Here is a 22554-nt window from a genome sequence, read left to right on the forward strand (position 1 = left end):
ATACTCTGCTCCATCTTTCATGCTGTTCACTTCTGCTTCTTCTAATGTGTTTTCCTTTACGCACCACCTCCAGTTGATTGATCCTGGTGGCATTGCAAACTGGTCGGTAACGCACGTCGACTGGTCCGAGAGAAAATGGCACCCAAAATCGTATAGGGCTCAGGATGTTACCTACGAGTTTCTAAGGAATATTATGGTAAACATTCTCATCTCTCTGGTCTTGATGTTGATGAAGTAACAGTTGTAACGTAGTACTGCCAACTTTCAACAACTTACCACTTCGTCGTTTAACGGATTATGCTGAATACGTATGGTTCTCTTTGTATAATAAGTTTATATTCTATGACAAATTTCGATGTGTATTTTCGCAGTCGCTCGACCAAAAGACCCATATAACAAGTAAAGATAAGGTATGTGTTTTCTTGTGCTTCAAGGTATTCGTAAACTTAACTGAATTCCAAATATAATGTTGACGGTAGTCTTCATCCTTGTTATAGGGTGATGAGCTGCTACAACCTTGCCTATGGAACGGCATTACACGGCCATGTTTCCTGTTTGCAAGAAAATTCTACCCAGAAACCTTAGATAAACTGGTGACACTCCTCAATTTTTGAATGAATTCTTCGGTTAGATCGGTCGTATTTTCTCGATCCTTTCATTCCCATCTTGGTTTTACATATCGATTTATACGTTTGTACATTGGCCACGTTCCACAATTACAATTCTTGCGTGCAAGGGTAACCGGAAAAGCAGCAGGGATAGCAATCGAACGTAGCCGGAGGCTAGGAGTTGCTAGGGTTGTGTCCTTCGAGACGACAGGTAATTTCTCATCTAACCCCCCACCACCATCCATTTGTACCATTGATACACAATCATATATGTGAAAGAACATTGGGGGATTCATTTATTAAATCCTTATGAAATTATATTGAGAGAGGACCACTCAACTAGTCATCTGTTCATAGTTATTTTCTTTATCACTTCTCTCGTACTCCCGAAAAGAATGGGCGTTTGACATTCATGTTCGACGCATATACAGATGCCAAAATATAGGGATATGACTTATCCTCTTAAGTCTTCACTATGGTTTTTCCATTCAAACCTCGATGCTTTGGTATCGATTAAATTGATACAACCATTCAGTACGATCCGATTCTTTAAAAGCTGCTCCAATAAGCGAATTTGAATATCAAATTTCTAAGATTTGTATTTGAACCATTGCGGATAATAAATTTAACATCCGAATCCGGAAAATAGAAAGAAAAAAAAACACAAGACGATACTCGATGAACATGAAGCTTAATCCAGTTAACTTATACAACCTCATATGTCGGTTACATGTATGCATGCATGTGTATAATAAATACCAACGGCACAAATGTGGGGTGGGGGTTGGACGAGAAATTACCCGTCTGGAAGGGATGCGCCACTCGAAAATCGTTAGCCTCCAACCTAGTTCTAATCCGGCTGAAGATTCTGCGGTCGGAAATTAGGAGCCTCATCAATTTATGAGTTTCTGGACAGGATTTCCCTGCTAAAATTGGTTAAAGAATTTAGAAATTTTACCAACTCGTCCAAATCCAGTCTACTACGGTATTCCAAAATGAGAAATCATGCAAGAATTCTTCATGGTGAGCATATCCGTTGAGAGCGAAGATGGTAAGTTGTCAAGTGTTTGCCATTTTCCCGTTTTCGTGGCGGAAGAGGAATGTATGTTTTCTTAATGACCTTACTACCTCATGCTCATCGGCATCAAGAACAAAGTGGCAAGTCATTATTGCAATGGGATTGCTTGAAGAAAAAAACGTCTCAAGGACATGTACCGTATCATTCTTCAGAAACTTGTCTGTAACATCCTGAGCGAACATGATTCCGAATGCCACTTTCTTGCAGGCCAGTAACTAGACCTTCCGAGGGTACGGTAATTAGACCACTTTAGAAGTTAAAAGTGAAAAAAAAACAGGAAACTTGATTCCAGAGTATGATTCTTAAATGGAAAAAGGTCAGCAAGTAATGCTCATCAGCAATGCAATCTTTGCCATCGGACCCGGCTGTAACAAACAAGAACACAAATTCTCATCAGGTTCAAACTTCCACAGATTATAATTAGCAGAAACTTATAACATTATAGAGATCATAACAATGATGAAATTCAGTCACTTCACATGTAAGAATCTCATTTTTCTTATACAGATGTAATTATCATTATTCATTACTGATGGGTTAAACCATGAAATTTCCGGCAGAAGGTTTGAAAAACATGATGATGATGATAAAACCTGAAGAAAGCATCCAGACTATCTAATTGATTCAGTTAAAGTAGGTAGACAACTCTGAAACAAAACCAGCTTCTCCCTTTTGTTACCTAATGGCTATGTTGCTTCGACTCTTCAGTTTACTTGAAGTAACCCGGCACCCATATCTGACACCTATTGGAATACAGGGATATGATCGTCCAAAAACTCTCCAAATACATGAAAATCTTGAAAAGGAGGAGTGTGACCAAACACAGGCAGAGCTGCACATAAAAATGGCGGTTTCTTTTTTAGCAAACATTCTAGTTCACGTGCATCCATAGATAGGGCGGCAAATAATGAATACACGATGGGCAAAGGGGTAATACGTCATACGTAATGTGCAGAACAAAGAAAGCAAGTTACCTTCTTTAAGAACAGAAGAAGTTTATATAGCATCATATCATTTGGCTTTAGCTTGTAACTGCGTGGCTTCTTGTCTTCATATTACGGCAGAGAAAGCTTTAGATTTTAGTCACCGAAACCAAAATATCAGTAATTTGACTACAGATCTCCCTGCAAACTTGAAAGCATTTCATTCATAATTTTATTCACTTTGTGCAGCTCCCCTTTTGAACAGAGTGAACTTAGTAAGGAATAGTAAAAGCCAAAGTTGCGAAATTTAGATTTGTCTTTTCCAACATCATAATCTTCCACTAACTTATGTGTTTGCTGTGGGTCATGCGTTGCGCAACATAAACCGGATATTTTGTTGGATCCTGCTGACACTGTAAAGACTGCAGAAGGAACTTCACTCTTCACACCATTGTTTGGCGCTTGAGACTCTTGTTCGATGTTGGACCACTTTTGACTAGGAACGAGTATAGATGCAATTTCATTAAGAACAACCAGAGCTTCTTGGATACTTCCTTGCTCACATAAAAATGCAAGAAAACTTTCTATCGATTCCGACTCGGTCTTGGTATCAATGTTATTTATCAACTCTACAATGGATTTTGTCTGAAGCATTTCTCTCAAGATATTCCTTGCTTCTTCCATCCTTCCTTTGCACAAAGACCTCGTACCATATGAATATAACCCAGGAAATCGGGAGATGCACCTTTCATTTTGAACTCGGAATAGAATGTAAGAGCATCTTCCATGTCACCCTTCTTGCAGTAGCCATAAATCAGAGCACTAACAGTAAATTCATCAGGTTTAACACCCTTGATCTCCAGATCAGATAGAAGCTTCAAAGCTTCATCCATTTGACCAAACTTGCAATAATTGCCAATGAATGAATTATACACACGTATATTTGGTTTACAACCCTTGTTTATCATAGTATCAAATAAATTTTTGGCTTCTAGCAGTAAGCCTTGCTTACATAAATTGTCAATTAGTGTCGCATATGTTACTGTCGAGGGAACCAAGCCAATTCTTTCTAATGAGTTAAATAGTCGAAGTGCTTCAATAAGACACCCTTGATGACACAATCCACTTATGACCGAATTGTATGTGACAATGTTGGGAGTAATCCCCTTAGTTTTAGCAAAAGTACACAGATCTAAGGCCTGGTTAGGGTATCCTTCCTTGCAGAGTGCATGAACCAGGATAGAGTAACCAACCACATCCAAAGCAGGGAAACTTTCGCTGGCTTCTGAGACAAGTTTATATGCATCCAATAACCTACCCTCTTTCACAAGGTTTTCCAAAACCGAGGGAGGCAAAATGACTGTTGATACTAGCCCTTTCATTTTCTTGAGGAACCGTACTGCAATGTCCATATTCTTAAGACACAAGTATTGTGCCAAAATCTTGCCAACAATAGGCTCAACAAGGCCATACTCTTTTAGGAAGAAATTAAGAAAAGGACCAACTAGAGATGTTTTCCCACCGTAAATAAGATTTTCCAATACGAGATTATAGGAACTTTTCATCAATATTAAACCCTTCGACCTCATCACAATGTAGACTTCGCTTGCAGCTTCAACAAAACCTCTTTTGCACAAGAAACATATAGCATCATCGCATAAACTATTGTAAGCATCTGACCTGAAATTCTTGAGCTTGTAAACAAAATTCATAACTCCCACTGCACCTGTTTGAGCAAAAGCTGCCCGGATCAACATCATAGAGATACCCATGTCCAAAACCAAACCTTTATCACCAAGTTCAATAATCACCTCAATGGCCATATCAACCATTCCCTCTTTGCATAGCCCACTAATCATGCAATTATAGCATGCAACAGAAGAAACTAATGACATCCTATACTCATCAAATACCTCAAGTGCTTCCTCTAATCTACCCGCTTTACAATAGCCATCAATCATTGTGCAATAAGTAATTGAATCTGCATTCAAATCTATTTCCGGCATTGCTTGGTAGAGTGCATGGGCATCTTCAAATGCACCAACCATAAAGAGTGCTTTGATCAGTATGTTACATGCAACGACGTCCATACAGAGCCCTGATTCTTCCAATTTTCCTTTCATCTTAAAAATCCCTTCTACATTCCCTTCTTCAGTGTAACCATGCAACAGAGTACTGTACGCTATAATATCAACACCTGCCTCTTTGAATACGTTATCTGCTTCAGGTGTCCTCCCAACCTTACACAAACCGTTAATGACTATGTTATAAGTAACAACCCCCGGCTTAATTCCCTTCTTCTCCATTTCACCCAACAGATGGAAGACGCAATCAAAATTTCCTTTCCGACAAGCTCCATCAATCAGTGTTGCGTACACATACTCATCCACTTCAATACCCATATCTTGAACTTCCTTGAACAATGTAAATGCCTTCTCCAACTTCCCTTCCTTACAAAATCCTAACATGATTGCCGTATACGTAATCACATTGGGCATCACCCCATCTTTCGACATCTTCTTCAGAAGCCCAACAGCCTTTTCCACGCTGCCTTCCCTCGAAAATCCACCGACAAGAATAGTGTAGCTTACAATATCCGGGTTAATTCCTCTGTCCACCATCTCTCTATGCTTTTTCAAAGCCTCCATTAAACACCCATTTCTAAAGTACCCTAAAATCCAACAGCTATAAAGAACAACATCCAAAGCCAGCCCTTGTTTTTCAATACCAGAAATCAAATCACAAGCCTCGTCAAATCTACCTAACAGATTAAAAGCGTTTAACAGAGCCGTATAAGTAACAACATTAGGCCTTAAAACTCCTAACTCTACACAATTTTTGAAAAATTCAAGCGCAACATCAGGTTTCGCAGTCTTACAAAAACCGGCAATGACCGAACTACAAACAAAATTATCAAAAGGGTATCTAACTCTATCACCTTTCATCAACTCCAATACCTCAATTGCTCTATCCATATTCCCTTGAGATGCAAAACTATGAATCAACGAACAAAACGTGAAAGAAGAAGGCAAAGTACCAGAATTCGTTAACCAATCCTTTAACAGCAAAAGACCCTTTTCTGGGTTGTTCCGGATAATACCAAATCCTTGAATTAAAGAATCCCAAAATCGATATCTGGGGAAATTGGAAGATTTTGAAGTCTGGGTATTGATGAAATGCTCGGCTTCTTCGAATTTGTGCAATTTAGGAGAGACCAAGTGAGGATTGAGTGAGTTTGGGAATCGGCATTGATATTGTTGGATTGTAACTGGGAGTAGAGATGGATAACGGCGTTGAATCTTCTGGAGGAAGAGAGGAAGAGGAGTAGTCGGTTGATGGATTTGAGTGTGGGAGTGAAGCCTCGTTTGAGCAGTTTTTGGAGAGGTGGGATTTTAGGAAGGGAAAGAAGAAGAAGAAGAAGAAGAAGAAGAAGAAGAAGAAGAAGAAGAAGAAGAAGAAGAAGAGAACTTTTTGGGAAAAGACATGGATTTTGGTCTAGTGATTGTTCAATGGTCTGGACTGGACCAATTGTTGAGCAACTGCAATTTTCTTCCAGTTCTAGTGAGTTTTTGTTGTTGTTAAATTACATCATGGATCACTCAGTTATTAGAAATATTATAAATAGGTCACTCAGTTGAAAAAGCAAAGTTTCGTGTTAATACTTCAAAGTTTAAGATTGGAGTCTTAAATATAGGGATTATCTCCGGAAATGTGAATTAATATACTGTTAATATACGGCGTTACTGGATATATTAAAAGATATTTGATAAATTTGGTTTAGCGCTATCGGAAATATCGAGTAATAATAATGTAATAGGTGGAAATAATGAAGAAATATTAAAAAATTTGACAAGCGGTAAACTTAGCTTGTCGGTTTGTGTCGATACTTTATAAAAATATATTGATCCATAACAATATAACAAGTTAAAAAATGACAAAACCGGTCTATAAATGACAAAACAGGTAAAGCGCTACCGGATATATTGAAAGTGTCGATACTTTATAAAAATATATTAATCCATAACAATATAACAAGTAAAAAAATGATAAAACCGGTCTATAAATGACAAAACAGGTAAATCGCTACTAGATATATTGAGAGTGTCGATACTTTATAAAAATGTATTTATCCATAACAATATAACAGGTAAAAAAATGACAAAACCGGTCTATAAATGACAAAACAGGTAAAGCGCTATCGGATATATTGAAAGTGTAGATACTTTATAAAAATGTATCGATCCATAACAATTAAATAGGTAAAAAAATGACAAAACCGGTCTATAAATGACAAAACAGGTAAAGTTACCGGATATGTTGATAGTGTCGATACTTTATAAAAATGTATCGATCCATAACAATAAAACAGGTAAAAAAATGACAAAACCGGTCTATAAATAACAAAACTATCGATCCATAACAATAAAATAGGTAAAAAAAATGACAAAACTGGTTTATAAATAACAAAACAGGTAAAGCGCTACCGGATATGTTGATAGTGTCGATACTTTATAAAAATGTATCGATCCATAACAATATAACAGGTAAAAATATGACAAAACCGATCTCGAAATGACAAAACCGGTAAAGAGCTACTTGATATGTTGATAGTGTCGATACTTTATTATAAGTATCGACACTTTTGGAATTTAAAAGAAAAGAAGTTATAGCGTCAATAAAGTGTTGATACTTTATAAAATATCGATCCATAACAATGAAACAGGTAAAATATGACAAAATCGATATCGAAATGACAAAACCGGTAGTAAAAAAAGTGTGCTTGTGTGATCATTTTTATTTCAGAATTTTCATTTTTTAATACAAAAAGTTGGATATTTTAAGCAAAACTCAGTAAGAAAATAACAAAAACTTTGCAGTAACAAAAGAATAATATTGGGAAATCCACAATGTTATCAGTTTCTCAAAGAACAAAATCGGTCTAAATTTGTAATGTTACCGGTTTAAATATACATGTTTAGTCAGAAAATGGTCAATATAAGCGCTACCTATTACATTATATAAGCGCTACCTAATAAATTATTGTACTTAATAATATTTCCGGTTAAATGATATAACATAATCGGTCTAAATTTTAACCGGTCACTTGTTTAACTGGTCACACCATTTTTAACCGTTTTTAGGCGCCGCACAACAGAATCACCCCTTAAATATAATGTCCTCTTTCAGTCTAATAATATACTAAAGATAAATGGTATTTATATTTGATAATCGTTCAATTATATGTATGTTTCTATTTTAATTACCCTATGTTACATAATTATAAAAATAATGAACACATTTAATTTTAATTTTAAATTTAAATAAATCAATAAGTTTAGTCTTTCATATTTATAGATTGTATTAATTTATTCTAATTCTAAAAAAATTAAATATATAATTATAAAAAACTAAAATATATAAATTTATAGTAATTTTAATGTATGTATGTATATATATATATGAAAATTGTAAAATCTTTTTAACGTTTCGAAATAATTATTGGGAAATATAAACAAAAACCTGTGTATTTGTGAAATTATAAAATGTGTATATATACATGGATTGAAATGGTGATAAATATTATATTTAATTCTCTTTGAAATTTTAAAAATATACAAATGACAAGACATGATTTAACCTTAGAAAAATATTTATTGATAATTTATTAAACAATAGATTTTTATAACCACAGATAATTATTTATTAACTGAATATTACAAAAATTCGTTATGAAAATAGCCCTTTTAATCTAATTTATTTCATTTACAAAATTTTCGTGGTCAATCTAACAAAATAGTAAAAGGAAGCATTTTAACCTTAAACTATTCCACATCTGTATATTCAGACATACATATATTATATATAATCTAAAGCTCATATCTTATTAACCACAAATTACAAAGAATAACAATACCAGACCATGTCCATCTACAATCACTACAATACAATCAATAAATCACAACCCTGAATCGGATCAAAAGTTGTAATTTTTAAACTTGTGAACCGAAAACCGTTATAATTCGGTGTCTGTGATCGAATACTAGCAAGGATGAAGTAAACCGAAACGTTGCAGATGAAATGCTCCCCCTAATTATACAACCATAAAACTTTAATTTCAGCTTACCGATTTAATCTATCGCCAGTGTACCATAGCCACCACCGGGATAACTACCTTGTGCCCTCTGCTGCCTTTCATGGTGATCGATCCAAAGCTGTAACTTCCCGTCACTGATCGCGCGGTAAGAATCACGGAGAACTTTCTTGATGCACCAGGTCTCAGTGTCATGGCTGAAGGCCTGGTTTCGATGGCAATGGATGGATGCATTCTGGCTGTGATGACATAGGTTTCTTCCTCTGCGACATTTGTGACGGTACGAGTAACGGTTTGGGTACTGACCAGATGAGAGATCGTGATTGATGGGGTATTGAAATTCGAGGGGAAACCAATGGTGGTATTGCAGGGAGAGTTAGTGTACTTCTTTATTTCATGAATGTCGATACCGGGTGTTGTGCATAAGAATCCCAGATAATCCTGATAACCTACAAAAGGCAAGAGGAAAGCAGATTAAGACTCCGTTTGATACAATGCAAGGAAAGAGTGCAGTTTCTGGTTAAAAAACCAAAGACTTCGGGTTCAGTTCATCTGGTTGGAGCAACTAATTCAATGTAAAATAAATATAAAATATAGTTGACAAGTAACAAAAATAACCATTTGGCTTAATGTTACTGTCTCTAATATAAACCTAAGAGATTAAATATTCATATCTCATTAATTAGAAATAAAATTTTGAGAAGTTGAATATATAATGTATATATGATCGTTTTTTAGTGGTTCCATCCATTTTCTATCCGTTTTTACCGGTCAAACATGTATAGATAGTGAGCCCATTTAGACCATCCTCTTTCCTATGTAAGAATGCCTGCAGGATAAAATTACAAAACAAAAGAAAGAATACCTGCATCAAAGATGAGTCCGGGATCCAAAGCAGATCTCGGATCGACATGACCACTGCCATAATCGAAAGGAGATGCAGTGACAAGTTTCATGGCCTCTGTTTCGGAATACTGTTGTTCTTGAAGAGGCCTCCCCCCTCTGTCGAGCTTTGTTGTTGTAGTCATCAAGGCTGATTTTATAGCAGCGGGGCTCCAACGAGGGTGTTTATGCTTCAAAAGAGCGGCTATCCCTGCTATATGTGGTGCAGCCATACTAGTTCCGGATATCAAAGCAAATCCTTCTCCTGTTTGAAATAAGGAATTGATTAAGATTTCAGAATTTCCATCAGTAGAAACATGATGTTATCTTCTCTTCCTCATAACATGTGAAAATTTTCTAAGAGTGATGGTTGAGAATACGAGGAAGAGGAATGAATATAAAAACCGAGCACATCTTTACCAACGAAATTAGGCTCATCTGTTCCATTTGGAGACCAAGCAGCCCAGATTAGAGAACCAGGTGCCAAAATGTCAGGCTTGAGAAGATCAGCATCTTGAAAGTTGAAATCTTTTATGTTAGGCCCTCGAGCAGAAAATAGTGCAACCTCTGGAGCAGATTTATGGAGAATTGGCATCAAACCATCCCCGATGCTACCAATAGCTTCAAAGCTCTTGACTCGTCCGGTCCAGTCTCTTGGTGTCGAAACATTATAGTAATCAATAAGATCCTGCAAAAGAGATTTCCAAGAGACTAATCATAAAAATTTGCATTGTCAAGTTAAAAATGTTGAACGAAATTCTATCAAGCAGTGAGATAATGTTGCAGATTCTGCCCCGAAGCTATCAGCTTGAATGATCATATCAAAGAATAGGTAATTTGCCCAAGGAGAATTACCATTGTCTTTGACACCAGTGACAAGGATTCCGGGTATACCAACAGGGACAGGATCAAACTTCGCTCCAGGAAAAACATTTTCCACTGCAAGAACAAAACCAACTGCACCAAGAGACTCGGCTGTTTCAGAGACTTTCTTAATCGATGCAGTTCCAACAACAAAGTTGAAGGAATAGCCCAAAGAAGAATATTCCCCTCAACCAACTTCTTGTTCAAAACTTCTGGCCTTTGGCAGTCCGAGGGACTATACTTCGATGCAGAGGAATCTAGTAACACATCATTAGCAGCAACCATGGTGTAGGTTTGATTTGGATGAGTAGAAGCTGCAATAATCCATAAGTTACACACTTCAGCAATAAAGAACACAGATTTATCCAAAGACACTAAAAGGAGGGGAATAGGAAAGTCGGCAACCACGCTGAAGATGAGACTAATGGCCAATCCATTATCATGTGCAATTGATAAAACTGGGCACTTAATTGATCAAAACTAGAGATGGAATTATGCATCATATATTCAAGGAAAGTTTAGACCCTAAACTTTATTCCAAATTAGTTGTCACGCCTTTCTTTTAAGCTAACTTCAAACATGAATCAAAAATGTTTGTAGTAGAATAAAAATTTATTTGTATGAAATTGTCAATTCTGATTGCTTAAATTTCTAACTAAACCTTCTTCCCTAGAAAATTTTATTGCACCCACATTAGACAATTTAGTTAAATCAGACCAGCAATAACCAGACCGAAAACTCAAGCAGAGAAGTTTACTGTTAATGATCTCTATATATGCACAATTTGCCACAAATGCTGAAGGCATTAGCTAAACAAAATCATTAACTAGAAAAAGGAACGTCCAAGTTGTTCGAATCCCTATCCATTATAGATTAACAAAATATGCCATCCCGTGTAGATCCCAAATCATTTTCATCTACTGTTCTGGAAAAACATTCTCCAAAGGTTAAATGCACCTTTCTACTCTTTCCTGTGGGCTACCAGATCAGAACAAATAAATTGCCAAAGTTGAGTTAACTTACGGGACAATCCAATTCCGGCTAAATTTTTTCCATTTCCCAAGGTCAGATGGTTTTTGTATATACGATCATCGATTGCAGCTGCAACAGATGTTATCCATGGGCTATAAGAAACCAAAGTTTTAGGGAAAGGAACTCCATTTCCAGCTGCCTGTGCAACAAAAAAACCAGCTTTGACAGCTGCCAGAAGCGTAGCATCAAAAGGATTTAAAAATGTGGTATTTGTGGTTGTTGGCGAACTATTTGGTCCCACCGAGAGACTGAGAATATCAACACCATCATGAACAGCCTGTTCATTAAGTCGTGAAATCACAAGTTTTTGACAAAAATAATACAAGACTGTATAACTGATTGGTAAATAGGCACCTCAGAATCTCATTGATAGCAGAAAATATAGCTTTTCTAAAGAAAATTTTTGCTCTATTTTTCCTTTCCTTGCTTATTTTTACACGTTCAGAATTCAATTAAAATAACCAAAACAGAATCACTCTTTTTTATTGACAAAGGAAGATGCCAATCATCAACATCTCCAGTTCAAAGATAATCATCAAAGAAGTGTTCTTTATACAAAAACATATCCAAGTTTTGTATCAACTATTAGCAAGACGAGACACTTACAGGACAATAGCCAGGAAGATCTGTTATCTGGCTATCTAGAGTCCCAAATATTAGGTTTAAAAGGAACATATTACCTAAAATAATGTTGAATCTGTATCTCAGGCAAAAACAAAGCTCAAAAAAGATGGGAAGGCATGTAAACTTAGCAATAATTTTAAATTAAAATATATAGGAATCATAGAAATAACTATCCCGAGTAAAAATTGTAGCACACCTGGTCAATTGCAGCGACCACATCAGCTACAAAGCCTCCAAAAAGCCTTATAGTGCCTTGTAGACAGCAATTCTAAAACAAAAGAAAAATGTCAATTTCCATATCAAAGAAAATAATACAGCTTCTAATTGCATTTAATCTACGTTGATATACATAATCTCCACCTGGCACGAGGAGCCATTCCACTTGCTTTTCCAAATTCATGGCCACGCACTCTCACAGGAATACCATTATTCCCAGCTGCAATAGCTGCCGTATGACTGGTAACCAGTGACGTGACAAAGAAGGGGAACTTGTTAGAATGAAATAATAGATACATTTTTTTCTCACTCAATATCGGTAATTTTATATAAAAATATTCTATCAAATGCCTAATATTTTGCAGAAGTGAGACGAATAAAAGCTCTATAATAAAAAGTTTTATGCTGCTTAGTTTTGCCCAGAACTGCAGCAAGAAATTAAGGGGAGTTGCTTCATTTTATGCTCACTAAACATATTTGTTTACAGTTTAAGATTATACATCACCCTCTTTCCAGCACTTTCCTTCTTGCAATGTAGCAATCATGTAAAAGTTAGACCTCTCTCTCGATGTATTTGTTAAAGATAACATAGCATATGGTTTCCTATTTAAATCATAACAGCAACTAAGTATGGAAACTAACCTTCCATGTCCATCACCATCCATGGGAGATGCAAAATCAATAGCAGGATTAAAGGCACCAGCTGCTTTTGCTGCTTCAGCAAAATGTTGGGCTCCAATGATCTTGCCATTACAGAAGTCTCTCTTGGTATCAGGATCAATTTCGCATTTTCCTCTGTACTTTGGAACAGGCCCATATGGATCAGTATGAAGGGCAGCAAAGCTTGGATGATGTGGATAAATTCCTGAGTCTACAAATCTTATCACGATGTCCTCTCCTGCCCTGTCACAACCACCTCCTGTTGGCCATCCACCAGGAGCACGTCTTATAATTTCTGCCTACTAATATATTGTCAAAGTGTAAGGAATGAGAATGAAAGAGATCGGATTTGGGGGAAAATGCAAGTTATTCTGCTAAAAATTATTTCAAATTTAAAATCACAATATGTGTAGAAGCTAAAATGTTATTTCACCTGTTCAGGGGAAAGGTGAACCGAAAAGCCGTTTATAACTGTAGAGTTTCTTGTAACTCCCATGCTCAAACAGCATGCCAAGAAGCATATCATGTTTCTTTTCAAGATGACTAGCATAGGATGTTACTAAGTCACTGAAACAACAACCAAAGAAAACAGAAGGGAATAATAAGCAAAGCACGCGTTGGAACATCTTGATCAACTAAGAGTTGGATTGTGTGCGTTCATCCACTTGAGTGAGAAAAAAGTCAAAATCATTCATTTCAAGGTGTAACCGCGTTATTATTATACCAAAAGACTTTGCAACAGTAGAATGAACCACATTATTGTGTTACATATGAGATTTCATTAATCCCATAGCTAAGTAGGGTAAAAATTTGCTCAAGTAGTCAAGTTCAAAAATATGGTTGAAAGCATACAATTACAAGGTCTTTTTCCAATAATCTAAGGTAGCAATAACACAAAATAGGAGATGAACCCGGGACCTGTGGTTTCCTTCTAAGGCCTCACAGCAACCCTCCTCAACATGTGCAGGAAAATAGAACAGAACTTCAAACTTGACATTTTATTCACTTCTCTTTTCTTTAAGAAATACATTCACCGTTTTTCAAAATTCCCCTTCAATTAATAAAACTCTTACTCCCTAGCTTTGTTTTATTTCTGTAGCAGGTTTTCACATACACATGGTAAGCTAGAGTTCACTATGTAATAATTATTATTCAACAGAAAAACAGGATTAACTCATCATTAAAGTTTACAGTAAAAATATTGAAAATATTCCATTAGAACGATAAGCACAACAGAGTAGCAGCACTGAGGTGAAATAACCAAATTTCCCAAGCAGCAAATATATGATTTATGGCTTCCTTCTTTAAAGACGCTATTTATACAGAATAGAGAGGAGTGGACAAAAGAGAAGAATGTGCAACTCTAATCACTAGACTAAATGTAATTAAGAAACTATCAAGTATATGCAATCAGCTACCTACCTTTTTTGTTTGCAAGGGCGCTACTATTATAGAATATTTTATATGCTACTCGGACTTTTCACTTTTTATACTCATATTCTATACGTGTTCCGCGCTTGATAAAATATGGTTGGAAGCATGGATTACTAAATATAAGAAAAAGCATTCAAGAAAAATTGAAAAACTCTTGAACATATACCGACTACCGTACAGCTCCTACGTTCAATGCATATTTGAACATATGAAAAGAATTTTAAAAATATTAGTTATATATTCATATTGAGCACCTACTCATATTCAATATTCGATTTTAAATGCAAACAATATAAGAAATACTATATACTAACAAAGTCAAGTCTAATTCACAGTAATATTTGAACAACCAAAGACGTCAATTGCTCAACAAGATATCCAATAAGTCAAGACCCCACAGCGGAAACTGACAAAACAATATTAAAATGGGAAAAAACCAATGGCGAAATATACACTAACAAAAATTTCACCTTGTAGTGTCAAGCTTCTCATCCGACTCTACGGCCGTAGCTTCAAACCCATTTTCACCACCTTTGTAGCTAATAATAGGCTCTCCCTCAACCGTCACTATGTAAATCTCTGCTTTCAAACAAGCCACAAGACTCGATAGCAACTCCAGGAAAACCCACCCAAGCTCCACCGCCTTCATTTTTCTCGCTTACAAGATCTGCTTCATATTAAGACTAGTATTTCAAGAAAAAAAATCCAAGACTTTCCCTTTTTTTTCCCTGCTTTTTACAGTCAGTCTTAACAGCAATTACATTCTTTTTTGCTTCTTAAAAAGGCAAAAACTACAGTTCTTATACGTAATGATAAAGACTCAAGTAAACGCGATTATTTGATATTGACATTTATAGGGAGAAAAATAAACTAACTTTGGTTCAGATCTTTCCTGCTAAAAATAAACTTATCCCAATAGAGATTAGATTTAGCTGATATTTATTAAGCTCATTTCAGCTACATAAGTAAACTATTTCCCGGTTTTCTTTAAGTAAAAAAAAACAGTACTTAATCAGTAAAAAAAAGAAGGAAAATAATACTACCTCGAAGAGACAATAAAAAAACCCGATCCAATCCAACCGGAAGCTTGCTTTCTTAGTTACATTAACGTCAATCTGCGTCAACGTCCTTTCATAGCAATATCACTCGAAAACCAAAAGGAAAGAAGAATATAAAACGAAAAGAAAAGGGGAAGGAAAATTTAGACTTACGCAAGTAATAAAGAAGGGAATCAATAGAAGCTTTTATAATACGATTATAATCAAAGCAAAAACAAAAGGGAAACAAAGTGAAAAGCAGAGGAGAAAATGATTGGATCAGAGAGAGAGAATGAAATCATTCACATTTGCAGAGATTTTAATAAGTTCGTAGAGATCTTTTTCATTCAAATGAAACAAAGAAAAGAAGACGAGAGAAAATTGCTGGGGAAAATCAAAGATTAAAAAATAAGAAAAAAAATGGAGATCTAAGCAAAGTGAGTGAGTGTGGTAGGTAATTTTGTTCTTTTTTGTTTTTTTTTATTATGTAAATTAGATCGATTAATTTAGATTAAATATCGACGTATTCAGAATACATATTATTTAAGTAATTAATTTTTTATATATTTAAGTTTAAAATGGATAAATAATTTTTAGTATAAACCACGTATTAGTCACTCAACAATTTATATAGTTCCATTTTGGTCATTTAATTATGTTTTTTAAAATTATAATTTTGATTAATATGGGATAAGTATAAGGTAGTATTTGTTCAAATAATACTCTCAATCATTTGACATTGAACGGTTGTACCCTTAGTATTCTTGGTATTCGAACTTAAGACCTCCAGAAATAACAACAATTATTTTACCACTAAGGCTATTGGATATGATTTCAAAAATATACTTAATGTTATATTTTGATTTCATTTTTGATTATTTATCGTTAAAAAATTAACAAGCTATTGATGTGGTATTTTTATTTTTTTCAACGATGATGTGGTATTATCTTATATTAACACTTCAAGATTATCATTAATTTTTTAATGGCAAATAATCAAAAACAAAACCAAAACAAAACTACACTAATAATTTAGTGACTGAATATGTAGATTCTGTATTCTTCTTATCTTTAATTATTGTGTGCTAGAGAAATTCGCGCCTAAGCTGTTGGGGTGATTGTTTGATTGAAATGACTCAAATACCCTGCAAATTAATCGTGAATACAATGGGGTCTAATTCTAGTCTTAGTCCTTCTACTATTCTCAAGATGATATTTTAATTGTCTAATTAAACTTGACATAATTGGACCCATCCACTTTTATAATGTCAGTAATTAGTGGTGTTCAAATTTCTAATATTACTTCTTAAATTGTTATTGGTTGACATAAAATTTCTCATCCGTCTCTATTACTCATATAGCATGGTTTTCTCTTTTTTTCATAATTAGATTTTATATCGCATCTTTAACTGGCGTTTATTTGATCATCTTTTTATCCATCCCTTATATAGAGTATGACGGATTTCGACTTGATCCAACATTATAAGATCAATTAAAAAATTAAGTTCAGATCGAATTTAAATTTATGGTGAAAAATTCTGACTCGACCCATCCCCAAGATAAGAGTTTAATTTACTTCCATATATTTAGGGATGACCGTTACAATATCATTCTTTATTTTTTCAATTATATCCTTATTTTATCGAATAAAAATATATTTTTTATATTTGTGTTAGCTAAAAAAATTATACTTATAATTCAAATACACCATATGAAACATCTTCGAATCCAATGAGTTCCGAATGAAAAATAATGCTTCTCGGGTCGGGCCATCCCTACTCACACGTCACACAAGCTAGTTTTAGGTTTAATATAAAAAATGTCGAAATTATACATCTTTTCTCATTTAGAAACTTATTTTTTTGACAAATTTAAGTGTCTAACATTTTCAATGTTATCACTTAGGTGCCTCAGCCGTTACAAGCGTTAAAAAATCTCGTTAACCACTTAAAATGTCACACTTGACATCTTTATAAATTTTAATTTTTTATTTTAAAGGAAAAACTTAAAATTATTATTATTATTCAAAAAATTAAAAAACAAATTATAAAATATCAAAAAAAAATCCCTAAATCGTTAATCCTAAAGCATCTACCCCACTTATTGACCGTCCACCACCACTGCCGCCCCCCACCGACTGCCTTCTATCCATCCAGCAACAGCTATCGTGGCTTCAAACCCCTAAAATTCCTAAACTCAAACCCTAAGTCCCAAAATTCCAACACCCATCCATCACAACCGGTGAATGGATGGTCAGTGGGCTAATGGCCGAGAGGTGAGTCAATGATTGTTGACGGTGGTGGTGGTCCGCACCCAAATTGAAAATCTTGAGATATTTTATGAAAAATAGAAAAAAATCTATTTTTTTAAATATGAATTTTATTTTTTAAAAAATTAAATAAAAAAATAAACCATGTGTCAAATACTAATTGGTTAACTTATTTTTGACGAAATTTTTTAACGGTTGTTACGACGTAGGCTGATAATATTAGAAACATTAGACACTTAAATTAACTAAAAAAAAAGTTTAGATACTTACCTGAAAAGTGGTCTAATTTGGGCAATTCATTTTATATTAAGCCATAATTTTAATAAAAAAATGTTAGTTATTTAAAAAAAAAATATGAAAAGGAATAAGAAAATATCAATGGTCAGAAAGTCAATGTAGAAAAACAAGACGTAGAAGTCAAAATGTTCCCACGTGCATGAATATATTATAATATATTCTCATCTTTCATGTGATCCAGAGAAAAATGACAGTTATATTTTCCAATTATTTTTACCATTTTATTGAATCAAAAATGGATTTGATATATTTTGTAAAGAAATCATAAAAATGAATAATAATTGAGATTTTTAAAAAAGTTTTAAAATATGTAATTTAATAAATTTAAATTCTCTAATTTAGGTAATAAGATAAACATTAAGAAAATTGAAAATTAATAATACCACAAATTCAACGGCACACCAAAATTCACAATGTTTTATGAATGTTTCTAAAACTACACTTCAATTTTTAACGTTTGAAAATTTAAAATCCGTTAGAATTTTTAAATATCAATAATACTATAATTTTCTATAAGAGGGATTAATCCAAAAGCGAGACACAAGACCTGAACTCGATAATTTATGATCTGACCCGACATAATATAGTCGGAGTTCTTTTTAAAGTAATTCGAGTTCGGATTCTGTAGAATTTTTTAGATTATAAGTTCGAGTTGGATCGGGTTCTTGTTTAAGGTAAAAAATATCCGATCCAAAAAATAATGTAACTATATAATATATTTAGAAATAATTATAATAATTCTACTCTATATACTATTTCTTTTCAATTAAATACTTATTTTATTAAATAAAATTAAGAATTATATATATATATAGTTGTATCAAATCGGATCTAATTTGAGTTTTATCTCAAATGACGGATCGAGTTTTGAGTCGAATGAAGTTATCATAAACCTAGGTCATGTTGAGTTTTAAATGAAATGTGTATTTTTATCAAGTCGAATCGAGTTATCAAAAAATTCAATCCAACCCATTTCTATTTCTAACCATCACATCAAAATTTATAAGGTATGTGTACAAACCCATAAAAACTTTTGTAGGGTTTACATATGTATATCTATCCTAAAAATATTTATAGATCTATCATTATTCACAATTGTTTGATTCTTTACAATTTGTTTTCTTCCTGACAACTTCTTTTCCTTTATGCTAGTTCTCATACAGGACGATAAGTTTAGATAATTTCCAAATTCCTTATATTTTCCTGTAAAATTCGTCACCTTGAACCATCATCAGGTTTCCGAACCATCACCGACTAAACCCCACCATCATGTTCTTCGGATGCTTTATTGTAATGGCACAAACCATGTTCAGTAAATTACAAAATATTCGATTCGTTTGGCGTCACCGGAGCATCACTTCTGCTGACATCAAAGTCGGAGATCCACAGTCGATAGCTTTAATAACTTGACGGCAGCGTAATCTACATTGAATTATCATCTAAAAGTTGAACCTATAATCAACAATGGGCATCATCAGAAATAATAAATGCTTAAAAGGTTTCAAAACAGAAGATTGCAACAAAGTATATAACATATTAAACATAATTTTTTCAGTCTTAGTGACTTAATTGTTACAATCAATAAATTGATCAACCTAATTATAGCTAAATATAAGAATATATGTTTCATTTTTAGCGGTGACCTAAATGTGGCTTGGGAGTAAAAAGGGGATCGGGGGTCGCCGGAGGAGACCGGAAAAGGGAAGTGCAAGCGAGGGGAAAAATTAGATTCATCGTTATTTTTTTTTCTTTCATTGATTTTGGAATGGACGCATGTAGTTGTTTTATAGTATTTTGGTGCCCATTAGCCGGCAACAATTCTGTTACATGCTATAACTAATCTCTATTAAAGCCATGATATTAAACCAATTTTTTTGGTGCCTTGAGTTAGTTTTCGTTATATCTCCCTACCTTTTTATTGGACACAATCCTTAAAAGGTCAATTTAAGTTCGAATCGGATCAAATTCGTATTTAGAATGAAAAAAATATCAATCCGACTCGAGATGATGATATATATATTTTTTATAGTATATATTACCCCCCAAAATTCAAGTCAAGCTTCGAGTTAAGTGAAAATCCCTTTGACCTTTGGAGAGGAGAGGACAGAGAAGAGAGAAGAGGTATTATGCTCGTCAAAATCCCCTATTTATAAATTTTAGTGGTCATTAGATTGTTGACACATGCTAACATCTTAGCCATTTAACATTACAAATATCTAGTTTCTTCTAATAGATAATTTTAGACATAATATTAAATAATATAAATATCTAGATTATTTTATGGATATATCTACACATATACTCTTTCTATATTAATCTAAAATATTCCCAAGATCTATATCCTAAATGATAATTATATATTTACCTATAAGTTGTATTGGATTTCAACAACAATGTTCAATCAACCTTATCTTCAACTATTTAATCTTTTAGTCCCTAAATTTAATATGATCATGCTAAAATGCATTAAATACCTAATAAACTATCATATAACATGCTTAAAACAAAGTATAACATGTATCTAATCTATGTATATAACACATGTATCCATCATGTCTCATAATATACCATCATTAAAATGTATTTATCCATTTATTTTGAAATTCCATTCTCATTCCTATTTCATTTATGTCAATAATTTTGGGCATGCAATATTACTTATAGCTCTAGAAATTTGGGTGATAAATTTTATAATTGCGTCTATAGCAAAGTTAGATGATAGTACACTTGCTTTCGACTTTTTTCCGGTGGTACTCCTCATGCTTCTTCAGTGTTTTTTCTAGATCCTCCCTAAGCTTGTGAATTTCCTCATTTGATGCCTTTTGGGAAAACTTAACATGTATTTTAGCCTTTTTACATGCCACTTGCTCCTCTTTCAACTGCCGTCTAAACCTCGTAGTTGATTTCTTTATCTTTAACTCAACTATGAAAATACTATTATTCATTCATTTATGCTTACAATTTCATGAATAAATTATACACGTTAACAACAATTTATAAAAATGAGATGTAAAAATAGGTTAAATAAGCATCATCAAAATAAGATTTTTTTTTAAATTTTTCTTAATTTTGAATTTGAGTAAATTAATATTCCTTAATTTTTTTAAATTTTATATATAATTTATAAGGGTAAATTACAACTCTAGTATCTCAACTATCATTTTTGTTTTGTTTTAGTGACCCAACTATTATTTTTTTTCAAAATTATACATAATATTGCATTTTTATTTCATTTAAGTTATATGACGTTAAAAAATTAACAAAACTGTTGACGTTTTATTTCTTTTAAAAACTTTCAATGATGTCATAACATTACTTTTGAGTGGTATGTCAGCATCACCGTTAATTTTTTAAAAAATTATATATAATCAACATTGTAATCAACTGTCTATAACTATTTAATTTTGAAAATAATGGGAACTAAATTAATTCTCTCATTCTTTTTAAGGGAACCATTTAACAATTTAAAAGGGGCCTTAAGAAATTTGAAAAATAATGGCACACCAAAATTCACAACGTTTTATGAATGTTTCTAAAACTACACTTAAATTTTTAACGTTTGAAAATTTAATATCTGTTAGAATTTTTAAATAACAATAATACTATAATTTTCTATAACAGTGATTAATCCAGAAACGAGACACGAGATCCAAACTCAATAAGTTATGATCTGACCCGACATAATATAGTCAGAGTTCTTTATAAAGAAATTCGAGTTCGGATTCAGATCGGTTTTTAGAATATAAATTCGAGTTGGATCGGGTTCATGTTTAACGTAAAAAATATCTGATCCGAAAAATAATGTAATTATACAATATATTTAGGAATAATTACAATAATACCTCTCTTTGTATTATTTATTTTTGATTAAATCCTTATTTTATTAAATAAAATTAAGAATTATATATACATATATGTAGTTGTATCAAATCAAAATGAATATGAGTTTTATCTCAAATAACATATCAAGTTTTGAGTCGAATGAAGTAATCTTAAACCTAGGTCAAGTTGAGTTTTGAACGAAAGATGCACTTTTATCAAGTTGGGTCAAGTTAACCAATAATTCAATCCAACCCATATCCATCTCTAACCATCACCCCTACTCACATTCATCACATCAAATTTTATAAGGTATGTGTACACACCTATACGATACTTTTGTGTTGTAAACACATGTGTATATTCACCCTAAAAAATATTTATGACTTCATCATTATTCACAACTGTTTAATTCTTTACAAATTTTTTCTTTATGTTAACTTCTTTTCCTTTATGCTAATTCTCATATATGGCGTGAAGTTTAGATAATTTTCAACTTCCTTATTTTTTGCGTAAAATCCGTCACCTCAGGCCATCATCGGGTTTTCGGACTATCACCGACTAAAACCCACCATCATGTTCTTCGGATGCTTCATTGTAATGGCACAAACCATGTTCAGTAAATTACAAAATATTCGATTCGTTTGGCGTCACCGGAGCATCACTTCTGCTGACATCAAAGTCGGAGATCCGTGTCTTATGGCTCTAATATCTTGATGG

General features: G+C 33.5%; 1 protein-coding gene and 2 pseudogenes across 1 annotated transcript in view; 1 reads left to right on the forward strand and 2 right to left on the reverse strand.

Annotated features, from left to right (window-relative positions):
- The window catches only part of LOC120170477 (glycosyltransferase BC10-like), a 3965-nt gene extending 3207 nt beyond the window's left edge, over positions 1-758 (forward strand). The window contains exons 8-10 of the mRNA XM_039178425.1: positions 74-196; positions 372-410; positions 498-758. Coding sequence (XP_039034356.1) covers positions 74-196; positions 372-410; positions 498-614 — 279 coding nt within the window. The 3' untranslated portion in view covers positions 615-758. The remainder of the gene's footprint in view (positions 1-73; positions 197-371; positions 411-497) is intronic.
- LOC120170379 overlaps positions 1-6201 on the reverse strand; it is a 26123-nt pseudogene extending 19922 nt beyond the window's left edge.
- Positions 6202-8434: 2233 nt separating this feature from the next.
- LOC120170478 lies at positions 8435-15867 on the reverse strand (annotated as a pseudogene).
- Positions 15868-22554: the final 6687 nt, after the last annotated feature.

The sequence above is a fragment of the Hibiscus syriacus genome, unplaced genomic scaffold, assembly GCF_006381635.1.
Source record: "Hibiscus syriacus cultivar Baekdansim isolate YM2019G1 unplaced genomic scaffold, ASM638163v2 tig00111779_pilon, whole genome shotgun sequence".
NCBI lineage: Eukaryota > Viridiplantae > Streptophyta > Magnoliopsida > Malvales > Malvaceae > Hibiscus > Hibiscus syriacus.